The 18099-nt window shown below is 39.7% G+C and overlaps 1 protein-coding gene across 6 annotated transcripts in view; it reads right to left on the reverse strand.

The window, feature by feature from the left end:
* Positions 1 to 18099, reverse strand: part of kalrnb (kalirin RhoGEF kinase b) — a 119829-nt gene that overhangs the window by 32471 nt on the left and 69259 nt on the right. For 5 of the 6 annotated variants that reach the window (XM_055214160.2, XM_055214162.2, XM_055214158.2 and 2 more), the window contains 5 exons: positions 16832 to 16943; positions 15775 to 15965; positions 15565 to 15666; positions 14340 to 14482; positions 14052 to 14154 (listed from right to left, as the gene is read on the reverse strand). In XM_055214160.2, the coding sequence (XP_055070135.2) occupies positions 14052 to 14154; positions 14340 to 14482; positions 15565 to 15666; positions 15775 to 15965; positions 16832 to 16943 (651 nt within the window). Of the gene's footprint in view, positions 1 to 4691; positions 4882 to 14051; positions 14155 to 14339; positions 14483 to 15564; positions 15667 to 15774; positions 15966 to 16831; positions 16944 to 18099 lie in introns of those variants that run through there. The other variant, XM_055214163.2, reaches the window with a different exon arrangement.

Genomic DNA, 18099 nt, shown 5'->3' on the forward strand with positions numbered 1-18099 from the left:
GATTAGACCATTAGCATTGCGCTAAAAATAACCAAAGAGTTTCGATATTTTTCCTGTTTGGGACTTGACTCTTCTGTGGTTACATCATGTACTAAGACAAACGGAAAATTAAAAGCTGCGATTTTCTAGGCGGATATGGCTAGGAACTACTCTCATTTCGGCGTGGTCATCTCATTCTCATCAAGGACTTTGCTGCTGTATCACGGCTGCAGCAGGCGTAGTGATATTACGCACTGCCCGAAAATAGTCCCCTTGGTTACTTTCAATACTACATGATGTAACTACAAAAGAGTCAAGTTTTAGGAATAATATTGAAACTCTTTGCATATTTTTTAACGCAATGCTAATGGTCTAATCAGATTTAATGGATTGTGCTAAGCTTTGCTAAAAAAGTGCTAGCACCAGACCCGGAGATCAGCTGAATGGATTCCTAAACGGTAAGAATCAAATGTTTATCTCTAGGGGAGCTAGAAAATAAGCATATTTTAAAAAAAGTGGAGTGTCCCTTTAAAATGTAAGTACAAAATGTAACCTCTAAATCACACTTGCTGAATGTAAGCAAATCTGTCTGGGTAAATAATATGACCTAATAATATGTTAAAGATCAATAAGATCAATTTCTCTGTGTTAGTTTCAATATTTACCAACAACCTCTGTAAGTTTTTTGGGGGTAAAAATGTACAAAACCTGTCATTTTATCATTTTATCACTGGTGGAGTGAGTCCTGGTAAAGTAGTGTATTGTATGTCAGACAGCGGCAGCCTGCTGCATCATTCAGAACCGTACACTCAAAACCGGCAAAATATGGGGAATTACGCAGTGCACTATTTTCAATTGCGTTATACCTGATTTGCATAAATCCCTTAGAGTTTCTGACCCGAAACTATCTAAGTTCCCTACATGTATATGAAATGAGTCTAAGGTGTAAACAGCTCGTCATTGAAGCTCTCGATATGCAGTCCGCTCTTGGGCGTCAACACTGGCTTTGTTCTGACCCAGTGACCCACCCTAGAGAAAGCTGCTTCCCGAGTGTAGTTATGACTGAACTCCCCCTGTTCTGAGTCTCAAAACAGACATTCAGCTGGATAAACATCTACAACAAAACCTTTTCTCATATTAAACACTGAAGCTGTGTACGTGCCAGGTTTGAAGCTAAAACCTTTAGAAAAGTGTACCATGGAAACCATGGTGGTTTTGATTATAGCACCATGGCCACACCAAATTTCTTCTGAATTTATACCATGATATTCTCAGAGATGGTAATAGTTATGGAAAAACGTACCACCTTTAAAGTAGATTTTGGATTCATCTAAAGTTTTCATTTTCTGAAAGAAAACAGTGAGTGCTGCCTGCCCATGCAAATCATGATGCTTGGATGTTGCCAAGGCTTGGCATCTGCTAAGATGTTCAGAGTGGTTTTCAGCGTGCTGGTACGTATTTTGTTGCTAGGGTCTTTGGGTGGATGCTTAAAGGCTTAAATCAAACATCCCACCCGCAAGTCTGAATGATATTTTGGGATATTGCCCAGAATATGGCCTGGGTCCCTCCTTTAATGCATTTAAAGGTTATTTTATCATTTCACCATGAAAAAGACAAGTACAACCACTTAAAAAGCATTATTTAAAGCATCAATAATAGGGCCATAGCTCAATAATGCACTGCAGATTTAGGGTGTTTTCATATTTGTAGTTTGGTTCATTTGGTCCGGACCAAAAGCAAAAAATTATACATTGTAGCTTTTTTAGCGTTTTTTGTTCCTTTTCACACCACACTGATTGCTCTGGTCCACACTAAACATTTGGTTGAAACGAACCAAAATTCAGTCATGTGATAAGGTCCACATCACTCATTGGCCACATGTATTTGAACGTATTTCCTAAACTGCTTCTCGATTGGTCAGAATCAATGTGCCCGAAATTCCAACGGAACCCTGGAACTAAACAAAAAGGAGGAAAATGGTTGCGCGCTGTAATTATGTCAGTGGTTGTTATACATAATTTGTATACAGCGCTCTAGACAAACCGTTCATTTCCAGAATGAATCGTGGATGTGGCTTGAAAACAACGTTATAATGCACTACAAATGGCGAAGACACCAAATTTCTAAGGCTCCGTCCGCACCTCCTCGCAACTCCAGGTATGTCCGCGATCTGTCATTGTGCTAATATTGCTAATAGAAACTGTCAACAAACACTTCCTCATACGATAATGCAGTGCGCAGCTGACTACGGCAGCTGGGTTAGTCCAAAATGCGCAGCACTTTTGCAGTTAGGTCGGTTCGATCTCGGATCGTGTTCTCACCACAAACGAACCGTTCTAGAGTTTGTTTGAAAGCGTACCGGGACCACCTCTTCAATGTGGTCTTGGTCCGCATGTTTGGTGCGCACCAGAGTTTGATTGCTGCATTCTCACCTGCCCAAACAAACCGCACCGAGTGAGCAATCGAACTCTGGTAGGATTCAACCGAACTAAATGATGCAGGTGTGAAAACACTCTTACACAGTAAAGTTTAAAACATAGCGATGGGACTTAAACAAGCACTTAACCTTATAAATCAGCGTTTCTCAAAGTGTGGGGCGTGCCCCACTGGTGGGGAATAGGAACATTACAAGTGGGGCGTTACAAACGGTAGGACATTTTGTCATTTTTGTGATCTCTTTTAATATTAGGTAGTACAGGCTGTAGTGTGTATAAAGTTAACAATGGATACATTTGTGACACAGAATGAAAAAAAATGGATATTCGGCACCAGCAAAGAAAACCAAGATAGACAGCGGACCTAATCAACCAAAAAGTTGCATTATTATTTTTATTTATTTTTGAACAAAAACTTATTTAATGCAAAGTGATAATACATATTCTCTATTAAAAGTGTTTAATGCTGTTATGTTTTACAATATGATGTGATTAAATACATTTCAACAGTTAAACTTATATCCTACTTGATTATCATTTTGTAGCGGGGCAATTGGCCTTCCCTAACTCCAAAGTTGGGAATGGCAGAAAAAGTTTAAGAAACGGTGTTATAAATAAATGAATTTTCATTCAAATAACAAAGATGATTTAAAAATGTGCACTTGCGTGAGGTTTTCTGTTAATTTCATTCAATCTCTGTATTCTATAAGATTGTGTGTACTGTATATGTACAGTAATTGATGTTGTTCTCAAAGGTATGATGCATATAAATAATGCTTTAATTCTAGATTTACAACTCTATAATCTCTTGTGATCGAGGCAGACAGCAGTAGGACACAGGGAAGCATGTGATAGGGTGGAGGGGAGAGATACACCCTTCTCCAGGGAACACAGGGTGTTTTCCCAGCCTGATTCTTTACAGCTGGGCAGGAATTCCCGCCATATGGAAAACAGTATTCCATACAGAGAGAATTCACAGGCATGAGGAAACCATACTCTCACATACTAAGTGTTACATATGAACCATATGTTATCATTTAGCTGACGCTTTTCCTTCGTTTGCTGCCAGCTGCAAAAAACCGAACAGCTTAAGAGACATCAGCTGCAAATATATAAATATATATGTGTGATTTATGTCAAATTAATAATTTAGAATAGAATACCCACACATACACTTTATTTTCTTACCTATATGCTGAATAACTCACTATTGATATGAAAATAATAGGTTACATACTGTGATCATAAAATAATGCATATTTAAATATATATTTATACATTTAAAAATATTAATATTTAAATGTTATATACTAATTATCTGTTCAAATGTTTACCATGTTTGTTAATGACTTGAAACATTGTTATCATTCTCTAATGTGGTTTGGCACTGACGTAAACTGGAGGCTGTTTATAACTCCCAACACTGACCATAAGATATCTGAAGGTTTTACGCTTTACGAATTAAAAGTTGAACAGCCACTCCCTTCTGAGCAACACAGAAAACCCAGTCCAAATGTTAGGTCATGCTTACAAAGAAACACAAAACGCACACAGACACACTGACAGATGCGCAAGTACACTTCTACATTTAAAGTGCAAATGTCAGCAGAGACAGATTTAAGAATAATTGTAGGGGAAAACATATCAGAGGGCTCTGCTTCTGGTTAGGTTGAAAACTGGTGACCTTCAGAGCCACTAAGATAAATTTAATAAAGTAAATGCAATTTTTGATATTATACCATAATAAATGTGCCATTTGTGTAGACAAATCAGTCACAAATTAGTTTACATGCTCTGAAAATACACGATGAGAAGCAAAGATTCACACTCTTACACAAGCACACACACGCACAAAATTATAATCGCTTTATGCTTATATTCAACACACAAAGCGTGCTTTTATCTAGTTGCCTTTTCTCACGAGTGTGTCAGTGAGTTTATCTGGAGACACAAAAGAGGCATTTGAAATGTGTCCTGGCACTAACACATGATATGCTATCTTATATACATATATATATATATATATATATATATATATATATATATATATATATATATATATATATATATATATATATATATATATATATATATTTATTTATAATTAACAGCATTGCTTTATAATTAAAAGCATAGCTAGCTTTATTAATTGTATGTAAAACTTTGCATTTCCACAGCAACCATCAATAGATTTGCTCTCTATTTACAAAAATCTACAAACCATAATCAATCATTTCCAAACAACCTAGAAAATCCATCAAAATCAGGTTTACTCACAGGTCTGGTTCTCTTGGACAGTCTGAAACCCCTCCACCTGGGCATGACTCTATGAGTACCTCAAATCCAACCAACCAGAAGCAAGTATGCCAACCAGATATGCCCTCTGATTGGACGACAGTCAGGTAAAACACAGTAAAACCCACTCTCTCACTCCTAGAGTCTCAGACGGAGCAAGTGACTACATATGTTGTTTAGAAAGTTTGAAGCACAATATCTGAGCTGTCATTTAGATTTCCACAGCTAAGGAGAGTTAAGAAGGGATCTGCCCATGTGGAGAAGAGAGAGAGAGAGAGAGAGAGAGAGAGAGAGAAAACAGGACAAACTAAAGTTGAAGTGATGAAGAGAGAAAGCATTAACACTTTATAATAAACTAACCCTAAGTCAAGACCAAACAACATCTCTAAACAAGAACATTTAGCATTTTTGAAAGTCAAGAAAATTTGTATCATATCTCTTATGATGCGTTTACACCAGCCGCGTTTGAGGCGTCAAATTTGCCTCTACCGCGTCTAGTTTGCCACTTGAACATTTTGAATGCATTCTAGACGCTCTAGACGCTCTAGACGCGCGGAAAAAGCAAGCATTTGACTTGCGGCAGAGGCGAAATCCACCTCTTGTGGGAGGGGCAAGTGCATTGTGCATTCATCGAGAGAGTTACCGGTTTGTATTTGGTAACCTTACTATAGGGGGAAAATAGTTTAAAAACAGGCGGGAATGCCGTGGGTCGATAAACGTCACGCGAAATGTGTATTTACAAATTACCAGGTTGCCCAATGTCCTCACTGACACTCTTCCTAGCAAGGTCCTTTTTATTCCTGTCTCTATAGAAATAAGAACTTGTGTCGTATAGCTCCGGGTGACTGCTCACGTACAATATCAAGCGTTCCTCCGTGTTGAATGAGTGACTCCGGGCGGGGCCGCCACAGCAGCAAGCAGGCTCCTGATTGGTTAACGCAGCATGAAAATCCGCCAAAGTAAAAATTTTTCAACTTGAGCGTCAGCCGCAAATACGCATCAAACAAGCAAAATGCTCAAAAAGCTCCATTTGTGCGTACCGCGGCAGACGCTTAAGTCGCACCATTTGCGTGAACTAGACGCGCGAATGAGGCGGAATCACGTCTACCGTGCCACGCTAACCGCCTCAGTCGCGCCACGAGACCTCCAGACGCGCGTCAACGCGTCTTCACATTGACTTAACATTGAAATCACTCCCGCTTGACGCCTTTACCGCGGCTGGTGTTAACGCAGCATAAGTCACTTTTACGCATCACGATGACCCCTAAATTGTGACTTCATCAGACTATTTTGTCCCTATGGCATAAACCGAGGTGCAACCTTCCGATATCTCTGATGAAGCCAATACGGAAGTGATTTAAACTGCAATTCATAGACTGGCCGCTAGAGGCTGGCTTCAAAAGGGAGTCAATTCCCATAGACCTCCATGTTAAAATGGCCAACTTTACAGTAGAAAATAATATGTTTACAGCCTGGTACAAAAATAGTTTTTGGTCTATATAGCAAATTTTGCCCTTCCTGACAACTGTGAGGGGGGTGAATTGTTTTGTAACTCATCCGTTTAAATTATTTTAAGCCTTAAAGTTCTGCATAATTAAGGGCGTGGCCACTTGAGTGACGGTTGAACAGCCACTGCTGTCACTAGAGCCCAGCTAGGCGGGCGTGATTTCAGCAACCAGTCACCTCAGCTTCACCCGCGTCCTGTCTTTATACCCATTTTCGAATATCCGCGAGTGATGGGTGGTGATGCACGCCCAAGATGGCGACGGCAGGCCCCAACTACATTAAGCTTCAAAAACGATCTTCAGAAACCTATGGGTGACGTTTCGGACACTACGTCCATCTTTTTTTTACAGTCTATGGTATAAACCCAAAGCAAACACACGCACACACGCACACACGCACGCGCGCACACACAGACACACACACACACACTCCTATTCATACACCCATTATCTTTGCACCAAACGCTGACTCAAGAAACTCAAGAGACGTCTAGCATAGAAAAATAAGGAATATGAGAGGTCTATATATAACTCTACATTTGAATGCACATTGAGCCACCCACATACACAGTCTGCACATACGAAAACCTCAAACCACAATGACATAAGACATACTGCTGACAGAATCAGAGGCAGACAAACAAATCTGATATGTCTGCAATTGACTGAAGTTATATAACTAACCATTTGTCTCACTTGAACAAGTCACTTGTGGTGATAAAAGTAAAAAAAAGTAGAGGGTGGGTGATTTTTGGTCACTACAGTACTTATAAGTTGCCGTACATTAAGCTAATAGTCCATGCCTACATGAGACTATATGTATTTTGACGCCTGTAAATTGCACAGAATCCGGCTTGGGTTGACATTTATAAGCAGGGTAAAACATGTTTGTGTGCGACACGCATCAGACAGTCAGTAAACGGTCAGTGGGTGTGCCGTCTGAAGTCGAATGCGTCCCTTGATTTAAACCACGCTGAGCGCAGCAAAACAAGAAGCGGGCGAAACCACGCACAGTCAAAAAGAGCATCTCCAGGAAAAGAGTCAAAGCTTTTTTGTCTGTAATTACAGTAGATGGTTGAATTAAACAAGAGCGGAGAGACTGACCTGAGGTTAACAAATTATAGAGAAATTACAGGTAAAATAGAAAAAGAGAAAGATTGCAGAGGGAGTAATGAGGAGCTGTGTTCTAGTTTGGCGCACTTGAAGGGAAAATGGTGAATCAGAATCAAATTTAAGTAGGACAAGAAAGGAAATGAAGAAACAAGAGTAGACAGCAATAAAGGTGGCAAAAACAGGAGGAGAAATTAGTCATCCCGCGGACAAAAATAACTTGGGCGCTTTTGTAGGTCTCAGTAAAAAACAATAAACTTACAATAGAGTTAATAAACATGCATTACGAGTAAGTCTGAATGCTAAGCAGATAGGAGGACATCGGGAAATTCGATTTTTTTGATCAAATAATCAAATAATAATAATAATAATGTGTTTAAAGGGATAGTTAACCCAAAAACACAAATTCTGTCATCATGTTGTTCTAGGCCTGTATGAATTTCTTTTTTCTGATGAATACAAAAAAATATATTTTGATTAATGATGGTAAGCTCATAGCTGACCAATGACTTCCATAGTAGGAAAAACAAATATGATGGACTTCAATAGATTCCATCAACTGTGTGCTTACAATAATTTATCAAAATATCTTCTTTTGTGTTCATCAGAAAAAAGGATTTCATACAAGTTTAAAACAACATGAGGATGAGAAAATGATGACAGAGTTTTCATTTTTGGATGATCTATCCTTTTAATGCAAAAGCACCATAATGAACTGTTGAATTAAGAGTTAATATAAAAGCTAATAGTTCTCAATTCATCATCTTAATTTGAACATCAGTTGTACCGTTGGCAGCATTTTTACTGTTGGCAGCATTAAAAGTCTAATATTAATACAATTAGGGCTGTCACAATGATTAAATAATCATCTCATTGTTATTGTTTGACCTAATCGCGATGATTTCAGATCACCGCAATGATTGCACATCTCTTTAAAAAACACAAGGGGAGCTGCAGAGCCTGTATAAATGAGACTAGATTAGATGGCGCTCCTAAGCTGACAGTGTAATGTAATACATTGCAAAGCCATTTAATACAGCAGAAAAAAACAGCATTTTTAAGAAATGCTGCAAAACTTTGATAAGCATTATGAACTGCCAGGTAAAACACACATTTGAAAAACAGCAATTTCAAATTTAGGGAAGTGAAGGATGCTATTCTTAAGGATTTTGCAGCCACTACAGACATGTGGTCCAGTACTAATATGACCTTTTCTGGTATAGTCTTTATTGTGTTTATTTCTTATGAAGAATTTTCAGTTTTTTTTTTAAATATATTCATTAAATAATTATTTTTAAATATGTGTTGTGTGTATTAATATTTACTGCCAGATAAACCTTGCAAAAGATTTAATTTAAATAATCATAAATAATGTGTGAAAATTATTTCATGAACAAACAAATAAATGTATGAGAATTAAATGTCAAAGCAATAAAACAGACAATTAATCGTCATAATTTATCAGGCAATTAACTGTCAGTCAAATTTCATAATCGTGACAGCCCTAAATACAATCATACAAAAACTTTTGTAAAAAAATGTTTTAAGTAATTTTCGGCCACGTAGCCTACATCCAGAATTGTCAATTCGGTTTTGGACCAGAATTTTAATTTTGGTAAAAACAGATAAAAACCCTTAATATTTTAGAAGTTTCAAGCCCAAATCTCTTTATGACAAATCTCATGAACATATGCTGCTGTGTCAGGGGCGCAACCCTTATTTATTGAGGGGTATGCAAGATCAGTGTTGGCGTCCCCTCAAATTTGTCAAACCTTGTTTTTACCCTTGTATTAGTGCCAGTAAATTAATAAATATTATATTTAAGTTAACATTACTAAACCCTAACATACATATGCATGTTTTTGTGGTTTATTTTATTTTCTGTAAATGGTAGGAAAAAAATGTAAACCCTATGGAATTAGTTTCTTTTCTACTTAAATTGGTCATAAAATGTAATTTGATGATGTCATTATCATTAACAAATGGCATTAATATTTAATAGAGATGCACCGAAATGAAAATTCTTGTCCGAAACCGAAAAAAAAAGGAAACCAAGGGCGAAAACCAAAACCGAAACACCGAAAGAAATTATTATGCCAATTATTAGTACAATTGCATTTATGGCTATCACTGTGTACTACCTTTACTAGAGGTGTGTGACGGATCACAAATCTCACAGTTCGGATCACATTACAGTTTTTGAGGCACAGATCAGATTATTTTTCGAATCAGCATAAAGCGGGTGGGAAAAATCTAATAACAAGTAAAGAAATTGCAAACATTTATAAAAAAGAACAAAGTTGTATATTAAAGGTCTGAAATTATCATTAGGTACAGAAATCAAATTAAATGAATCATAACACTGTCTTTATTGTATAAATTAAATATATTATTATTTTTAGAGCTATTTGTCTCTTTATCATGGATTGTTTGATTAACATTAATGACACAGACTTGAGTAGGTTAATCTTTTAGCACAGACTGGTTTCTAACTGTAATCTATACATACAATTAGACATAAACAAATGTTTTTATTAGAAAAAGAATACTGTGGAGATAAATTTTGTCTATATGTGCCCTGTCAATAACAGAAAGATTTTATGTTCGCTTGTTTTTTTTTAAACGCGTCTCTCTCGTATGTGCACTATTGAGGGCACTTAAACACGCGCACACACAGAGACCAATGGTGAATCCCAAACAGCGCAACAGTCGCTCCACATAAAAATGTTACGTTGTTTTTCATTGCTTTATTCTCCAAATGTATGTTAATAGATTACAGTATAAGACACATTAGCGCGACTCTCTCTAAAGTTTACACATCAAGAGTTCTGATCTTTGAAGGGCATACTGTGATGATCACGTCTGGACCGGACACATTCAACCGCATGTGCCTCTGTGTGTAAAGAAAGCTGCTCATTTTAGTGCCTTTTTGCGGTTAAATACATCCACACTGCAAACATGTTGCTGCAGACGCGTGCAAACAGCTCGACTGTGAGTGAAACCTGCTTGAGCACGGAGGGAAGGGGTGGGTGACGACTAATAACAGACCCAGGGCACGGTTGACATTCATTTTCGGTAGACAATTTCGGCTGGAATTTTTATTTCGGCCTGAAACCGATAATGCTATTTTCGGCTGAAATTTTCGGCGACCGAAATTTCTGTGCACCCCTAATATTTAATTAATGTCAATGCAAACAATTCTAATCTTTCATGATTTTATTGAACACATCTCATTTAACATTTACAGTGATGTGGAAAAGTAAGGGAACTTTGTAAATGACTACCTGTCACGGTACGTATAAACCGGATTGTGAAAAATAATAGAAGATGAACCCAAACGCAAGATGTATGAAAATATAACTATTTATTACCAGAAACTAAAACACCCACGTGGGGGTAAAACGGAGGATAACAAAACACTGATATCAAACACAAACTAAAACAGGAACAACAGGAACAAGTCTCAACATGAAGCACAGGAACATGGAATATACAACAAACAACGCACGCACACCACACAGAGAACACAAGGGCATTAAATAGACAGCACATCAATGGGGAACAGGTGAACATAATTAATCACTTAAGACATGATTACATAAGGGAGTAGGGTAAAAGTGACAAGACACTGGGAATACGTGTTACACAGATATGATGTGAATACACACGTATTCCCACATAAAACAATGCTGCCCTGGTCCTGCCCTCTGGATAATAACCAAGGTCAGGCAAGACCATGACAGCCACAAAACACTGGGAGCACGTGTCACACAGATATGATGTGAACACACGTGTTCCCACGTACACACACTGCTGCCCTGACCTTGCCCACAGAACATAGACCTGATCTACACTAAGGTCTGGCAAGATCACGACAGCAACAAGACACCGGGAACATGTGGCAGCCACACACAGAATGTGATCCCACATGTCCCCACACAGAACATAATACTGCCACGGTCCTGTCAGATGCACTCAGACCTACATCTAGCACGGATGTCTGACAGGACCATGACAGTACCCCCCACTTAAAAGACGGATACAAGACGTCACAAACAAAAACAAACAAAAACATTAAACACGAGGAACGAAAGACTGCACAACAGAAGACAACCACGACAACATTACAACGAACAACAGAGGTAAACAAACATAGGTGACAAAAGGATTGGGGTGATTTAACAAAAACAACATATGATGAAGGGGTGGTGGGGCAAAAACAGGGGAAACAAAATGTCCAAAGTTATGAAACTTAAAGTCCCGCGGCTGAAAAGCCGCCTGGTGACGTGTCCCCGGCTGCGCCGGCGGGTGACGTGTCCCCGGCTGCGCCGGCGGATGACGTGTCCCCGGCTGCACCGGCGGATGACGTGTCCCCGGCTGCACCGGCGGATGACGTGTCCCCGGCTGCACCGGCGGATGACGTGTCCCCGGCTGCACCGGCGGATGACGTGTCCCCGGCTGCACCGGCGGATGACGTGTCCCCGGCTGCACCGGCGGATGACGTGTCTCCGGCTGCACCGGCGGATGACGTGTCTCCGGCTGCACCGGCGGATGACGTGTCTCCGGCTGCACCGGCGGATGACGTGTCTCCGGCTGCACCGGCGGATGACGGGTCTCCGGCAGCACCGGCGGATGACGGGTCTCCGGCTGCACCGGCGGATGACGGGTCTCCGGCTGCACCGGCGGATGACGGGTCTCCGGCTGCACCGGCGGATGACGGGTCTCCGGCTGCACCGGCGGATGACGGGTCTCCGGCTGCACCGGCGGATGACGGGTCTCCGGCTGCACCGGCGGATGACGGGTCTCCGGCTGCACCGGCGGATGACGGGTCTCCGGCTGCACCGGCGGATGACGGGTCTCCGGCTGCACCGGCGGATGACGGTTCTCCGGCTGCACCGGCGGATGACGGTTCTCCGGCTGCGCCGGTTCCGAGGCCCTCTTCGTCCTTCTCCTCCTCCCCCTCGACGCAGGGAGAGCAGGTCCAAGACTGGCCCCGGGAGTAGTCTCTAGCACCGGGAGGACGGGATTCGACATCCCCATCCTGATGGACCCGGTCATTATGATCCTCTCGTTGGACTGAGTCTGGCGGGATCCAACCGATCCGGTCGGTCGCCGCCTGGCATTACCTTCGGGCCCGCATACGAGTGGGTCATAACACTCGTACCCCGACTCGTATGCGGGGCGGGATCTCCTTCCCCGTATCGCCAGGCGGCTGCCAGCAAACATCTCGCTGGGTTCTGTTGGGTGCGTGTGTTATGTCACGGTACGTATAAACCGGATTGTGAAAAATAATAGAAGATGAACCCAAACGCAAGATGTATGAAAATATAACTATTTATTACCAGAAACTAAAACACCCACGTGGGGGTAAAACGGAGGATAACAAAACACTGATATCAAACACAAACTAAAACAGGAACAACAGGAACAAGTCTCAACATGAAGCACAGGAACATGGAATATACAACAAACAACGCACGCACACCACACAGAGAACACAAGGGCATTAAATAGACAGCACATCAATGGGGAACAGGTGAACATAATTAATCACTTAAGACATGATTACATAAGGGAGTAGGGTAAAAGTGACAAGACACTGGGAATACGTGTTACACAGATATGATGTGAATACACACGTATTCCCACATAAAACAATGCTGCCCTGGTCCTGCCCTCTGGATAATAACCAAGGTCAGGCAAGACCATGACAGCCACAAAACACTGGGAGCACGTGTCACACAGATATGATGTGAACACACGTGTTCCCACGTACACACACTGCTGCCCTGACCTTGCCCACAGAACATAGACCTGATCTACACTAAGGTCTGGCAAGATCACGACAGCAACAAGACACCGGGAACATGTGGCAGCCACACACAGAATGTGATCCCACATGTCCCCACACAGAACATGATACTGCCACGGTCCTGTCAGATGCACTCAGACCTACATCTAGCACGGATGTCTGACAGGACCATGACACTACCTTGTTGTTGTTCCTCGGATAACTTTTTTTAATCTTTTGTGGTAGTTGTTCATGAGTCTCTTGTTTGATTTAAGCCATTAAACTGATCTTCAGAAAAATCTTTCAGGTCCTGCTGCACAATCTTTGCTTTTCCAGCATCTTCTGCATATTGTAACCCCCTTCTAGTCATTTGAAAATGACTACCTTGTTGTTTCTAGGGACGGTGTGATGTTGAGATTCGCTCAACATGAGCACTGTTCATGTTAAATGGGATGTGTTCAATAAAGACACAAGAGATTATAACTGTTTGTGTGTTGTTATCCTAAGCACATTGTGTTTTGTTTATACTTAAGACTTTTATGAAGTTCAGATGGCATTTATGACATGAATGCAGAAAACCAATAATAGCATGTGTGGCTTGTTAATTTCTACACGTTTAGTTTGCTTCATTGTCCATCATCTTTTTGTTGTTATCTCAATCTTTATGGCTGAGTAAATGGACCATTATCTTAGTGTTAAACGTGCTACAGCTACAAGGTAAATTTTCACCATCAATACACTTGCATATATAGCCTACTTCTATAAAGCCAAGGGTTATTTAATAGGCAGCCCGTTGCATTTTCATGGCCTGTAGCTTTTTGGGGCTGTCAAAATAATCTAGTTAAAATCATCCTGACTAGTTACAGTTTTTTTCAATTGCTAAACGACAGTGGGCACTTTTGTCACCTTCGTGCTGCGCCCCTATGCATTTTGTACCTTATCACTGTCCACGGTATTCTGGGAGGTGCGGGAAGCGATGGAGATCGTGTCCGGCTGGCTGCTGGCATCACCCTGACTGTCTGCATCCTCAGTTGTTTCCCTGTACGATGGCACACAGAACACAAACCTCATTTATGATCACATTAAAAAAATACAAGAAGACTTGGCACTTGGGAGAAAAGAGATACAGGGGTCAATGTGTATTGAATCTGTCAATAAAGATCACAAAGGAAAAATTTGTGAAAGAAAAACACAAATCTATATTTTGTAGAAATAGAGTCACACCTCTTGCTGATGCTGCGCTGTCTGGCTGGTGTTTTGGGAGGATGTATTGGCTCCTTTAGCGCCCCCTTCAGGTGGACGGTTCTCTCCTGGATCACCTCCCTGATGTTACGAATCCACTCCTGTTTCACTTCTATACTGGAGGCCTTTAGGAAGCATGAAGCGCAGAGATTTGCTTTAACTGAAGTAATTTTAATTGTTAAAGGGATAGTTCACCCAAAAATAAAATTCTGTCATCATTTACTCACTCTCATACAAACACACATAAATTTCTTGAGATATTTTGAGAAATGTTTGTAACCAAACTATACGTGGACCCCATTTACTTCCATAGTAGGAAAAAAGAATACTATAGAAGTGAATGGGGTCCACAAACAGTTTGAACAATCCCTTCAATTTCAGGTTTCTTCTGCTTTTTTTAAATAGATAAATAATAGACTACAGAATCAATACAATACAAATCAATTCAGTGTTTTTTTACCTAAATTATTTACATAAAGAACCCCCTGATGTTATAAATAAATATTTAATAGCACATTTGCATGATTAACTATAAAAAAAATTCAGATGTTTTAAAGTTTTTATCAATAGTATGTTTACATAGTTATTGTTGTTATTACCCGTGTTATTGGCACATAAAACATATCTGTCCATTTTGCATTAGTTTTAGTTTTCTAATATAGACGGTTTCATCGGACGCACATGATACACGTCTGGATCCGAACTTTACTTCCGGTTTCGTTTTTTTTATCGTCTGACTAGTTGCTAAACTGATCTCTTGAACAAATGCCTCGTCGAAAATAAAAAAAAATTTGGTTTCCTAGGTAATCTATGTGTTGTTGTTTTTTGCTTGTTTTATAAATAAACTACGTTTAAAGTACTTTGTTGTTATTTATTATTAGCGGAGATTACCGGAAGTTACGTGCGGACCGCGACAGCCGCTTGTTTATGCTGTTACTGCTGAAACCGTCTATAGGCCTATTGTAGTGTGTAATGGTCATATGGCATGCAGAATAAACAAATAATTTTTTTTCTAAGTAGTTATTTAGATTTATTTTATTTTAAAATTATTTATTATTTATTTATTTTTTTCATCAACTGCATTATATAATTAGATTTTTTTATTTTACAGCTATTATTATTATTATTTTTAATATATTATTTAACTTTTTTTCATCAATTGCATTATATAATCAGATAGACAAAGAGAGACACACAAGCATGTTACCTTAAGCACTGTTTTGTTGTCAGATGTTGGTGTACGTCCAGCCCACAGAGCGAATTTACACGGATCCCCTTCAATGTGTTCGGTGACGCCCAATTCTGATGTCTGTCGAAACACATTTATTTTCACGCTCAGACTAATTACATTTTAATGAAAATACCTCTGAGACGCAAAACATCTCATTTCACGAATGGTTTTTGGCTTGGATTTTACCAGCAGCTTGTTCTTGTAAACATATTTAGTGCGTCCAGACGAGTCTTTCATCTCTTTACTGAAGACGAGCGAGATCTCGAAGAGGAAGAGGTGTCGATCGCGGCCCTTTCGGATCAGGGATTTGGGATCCCATACCTGGAAGGTGTCCTGAAGGATGAGCTCTCCTTGTACTGCAAGGTTCTCATCAAAACCTGAAACCATAAACACATCACACAAATGGCACCATAGACATACAACAAAATGGGATGATTCGAGATCTAGTCATATTAGGAGCAACAACAATAATATAATCCATTTACTGATTTAATGCAAAATACAATCCAAAATATTGTAACAGATTATGCTGTTCCGTTTTGCAATGGAGCAATGGAAGTGAAATATATCATGGTCAAATTATAATAATACATTTATAAAACAGTCTAGCTTTACTTGTACATAGATATACTGTACATACAAAAGTGCAAGACAACAAAATTGAATTTTAACTGAAGTGTGCTTTTTAGAGTAAAGGGGGACATACTGTACCAAATACTAATTTTAGTAAAAAAAATATTTTAAATCCATATATCGCATGGAAAATGTAATAAAAAACATCACATAAAAATATTAAATATACTTCTTGAAACTTTTAATTTAAGTTTTTAAAAGTTAAAATCATATGTCTCCTTTAGCACCCCCTTCAGGTTGATGGTTTTCTCTTGAATCAGCTCCCTGATGTTACGAATGATCAGTGTTAACAGTATTTTACAGTCAAAAAAAGTCAAGCTACATTTCGTAAATTAAGCATGAACATCATCCCTACACTGTTTCCAAATGTTGATAAAGATCTGTCACTTTATGTTAAATAATAACACAGCTCATGTAATGATGTGAGAGCAAACAGTTGTGACAGAACTCATAAAACCCAGCTGTTTCATAAAAAAAGTCGTCAGTCACATGCTGAAAAAAGCTATTTTCATTGCTGTCTGTCTGATATAATTGCAAAACGAAAAAGAAAAAGAAATTTTCCCCCGTATACAGATGTGTTTGTAACACATTTGCTGTAATTATCACTCACCCTCCAGCATGCTGACATGCATGGCGTCATTAGCGCGCTTGGGCACGCTGAGCATCACCTCCAAACCCTCCTTTATTTCTCCCTTTCCTTCCTCACAGCATGTTAGCAACTCCTGTTCACAAAAACACACGTGCAACAACACAAGATACACAAACACACCCGCTTAGTCTTGCAAATATGTGACTCTGAAATCCAAGCTGAAGTATGAGATTAGGAGCAGCAAAGTTTGGTTTCGATCTTTGACATGACCTTATTCAGTCAAGAATATTAAAGATATCAAAGTTTGATTTTTACAGAATGTTCTTTACATTATATGTAGAAAACAGTAGTTTAAAGAAACAACTTTTGCTGGGTTTTCATAGTTTGTGACCCCACATCAGTAAAAAATTTGTTATTAACCACCCAGCCATATTTGAATGATAAATAACAGCAAGTAAATAAAACAAAGATATCAAAATATGGAAAAAATAAACAGCATAGAGACAGAGCGCCGTTATGCAAATTTGAAAACCACGCCCACCGGGGGGGAAATCAATCCAACCGTCTCCATTGACTTTGTATTGCGAGAAGCCGCCTCCTTGTCATTTCTGGCTTATAACAAAAAACTGAATAATGCCTAAAAGATGCTGTGTGACAATATGTACAGTTAACAAGCCAAAGAACCCAGAAATAAGTTTTTATAAGCTGTCGAGCCGTAAAACACAGTCTTTAAGGAGAATAAAGTGGATCGCCGACTGCGTTTCCCCCTGGTGGACGCAGTTCTACTAGTAGAAGTGCTGTGAAAAGTTGCCTGTGTCCATTTTTGTGTCTTTAAACGCTCGTTTTTTGGGGTCGACAGCTTATAAAAACTTATTTACAGATTAAACTTAAAAACAGAATAATACCTAAAAGCTGCTGTGTGACAAGGTGTACATCTAACACGCCAAAAAAATAAATAAATAATTTTTTATAAGCTGTCGACTTCAAAGGACGAGCGTTTGGACGCGGAGGTGGAGGCAGGCAACTTTTCATGGTGCTCCTGTTGGTGGGGCTGCGTCCAGTGGGGGGAGGCGTGGTCGGCGATCCACTTTGTTCTCCTTGGGGACTGGGTTTTGCGGCTCGACAGCTTGTGGGGACTTATTTCTGTGTTCTTTGGCTTGTTGGCTGTGCATGTTGTCCCAGGGCAGCTTTTGGGCATTGTTCAGTTTTTTGTTGTAGGCCAGAGGTGACAAGGAGGCGGCCTTTTGCAATACAAAGTCAATGAAGACTGTTGGATTGCTTTCCCCCCC

Source organism: Misgurnus anguillicaudatus, chromosome 8 (assembly GCF_027580225.2).
Source record: "Misgurnus anguillicaudatus chromosome 8, ASM2758022v2, whole genome shotgun sequence".
In the NCBI taxonomy this organism is placed as follows: Eukaryota; Metazoa; Chordata; class Actinopteri; order Cypriniformes; family Cobitidae; genus Misgurnus; species Misgurnus anguillicaudatus.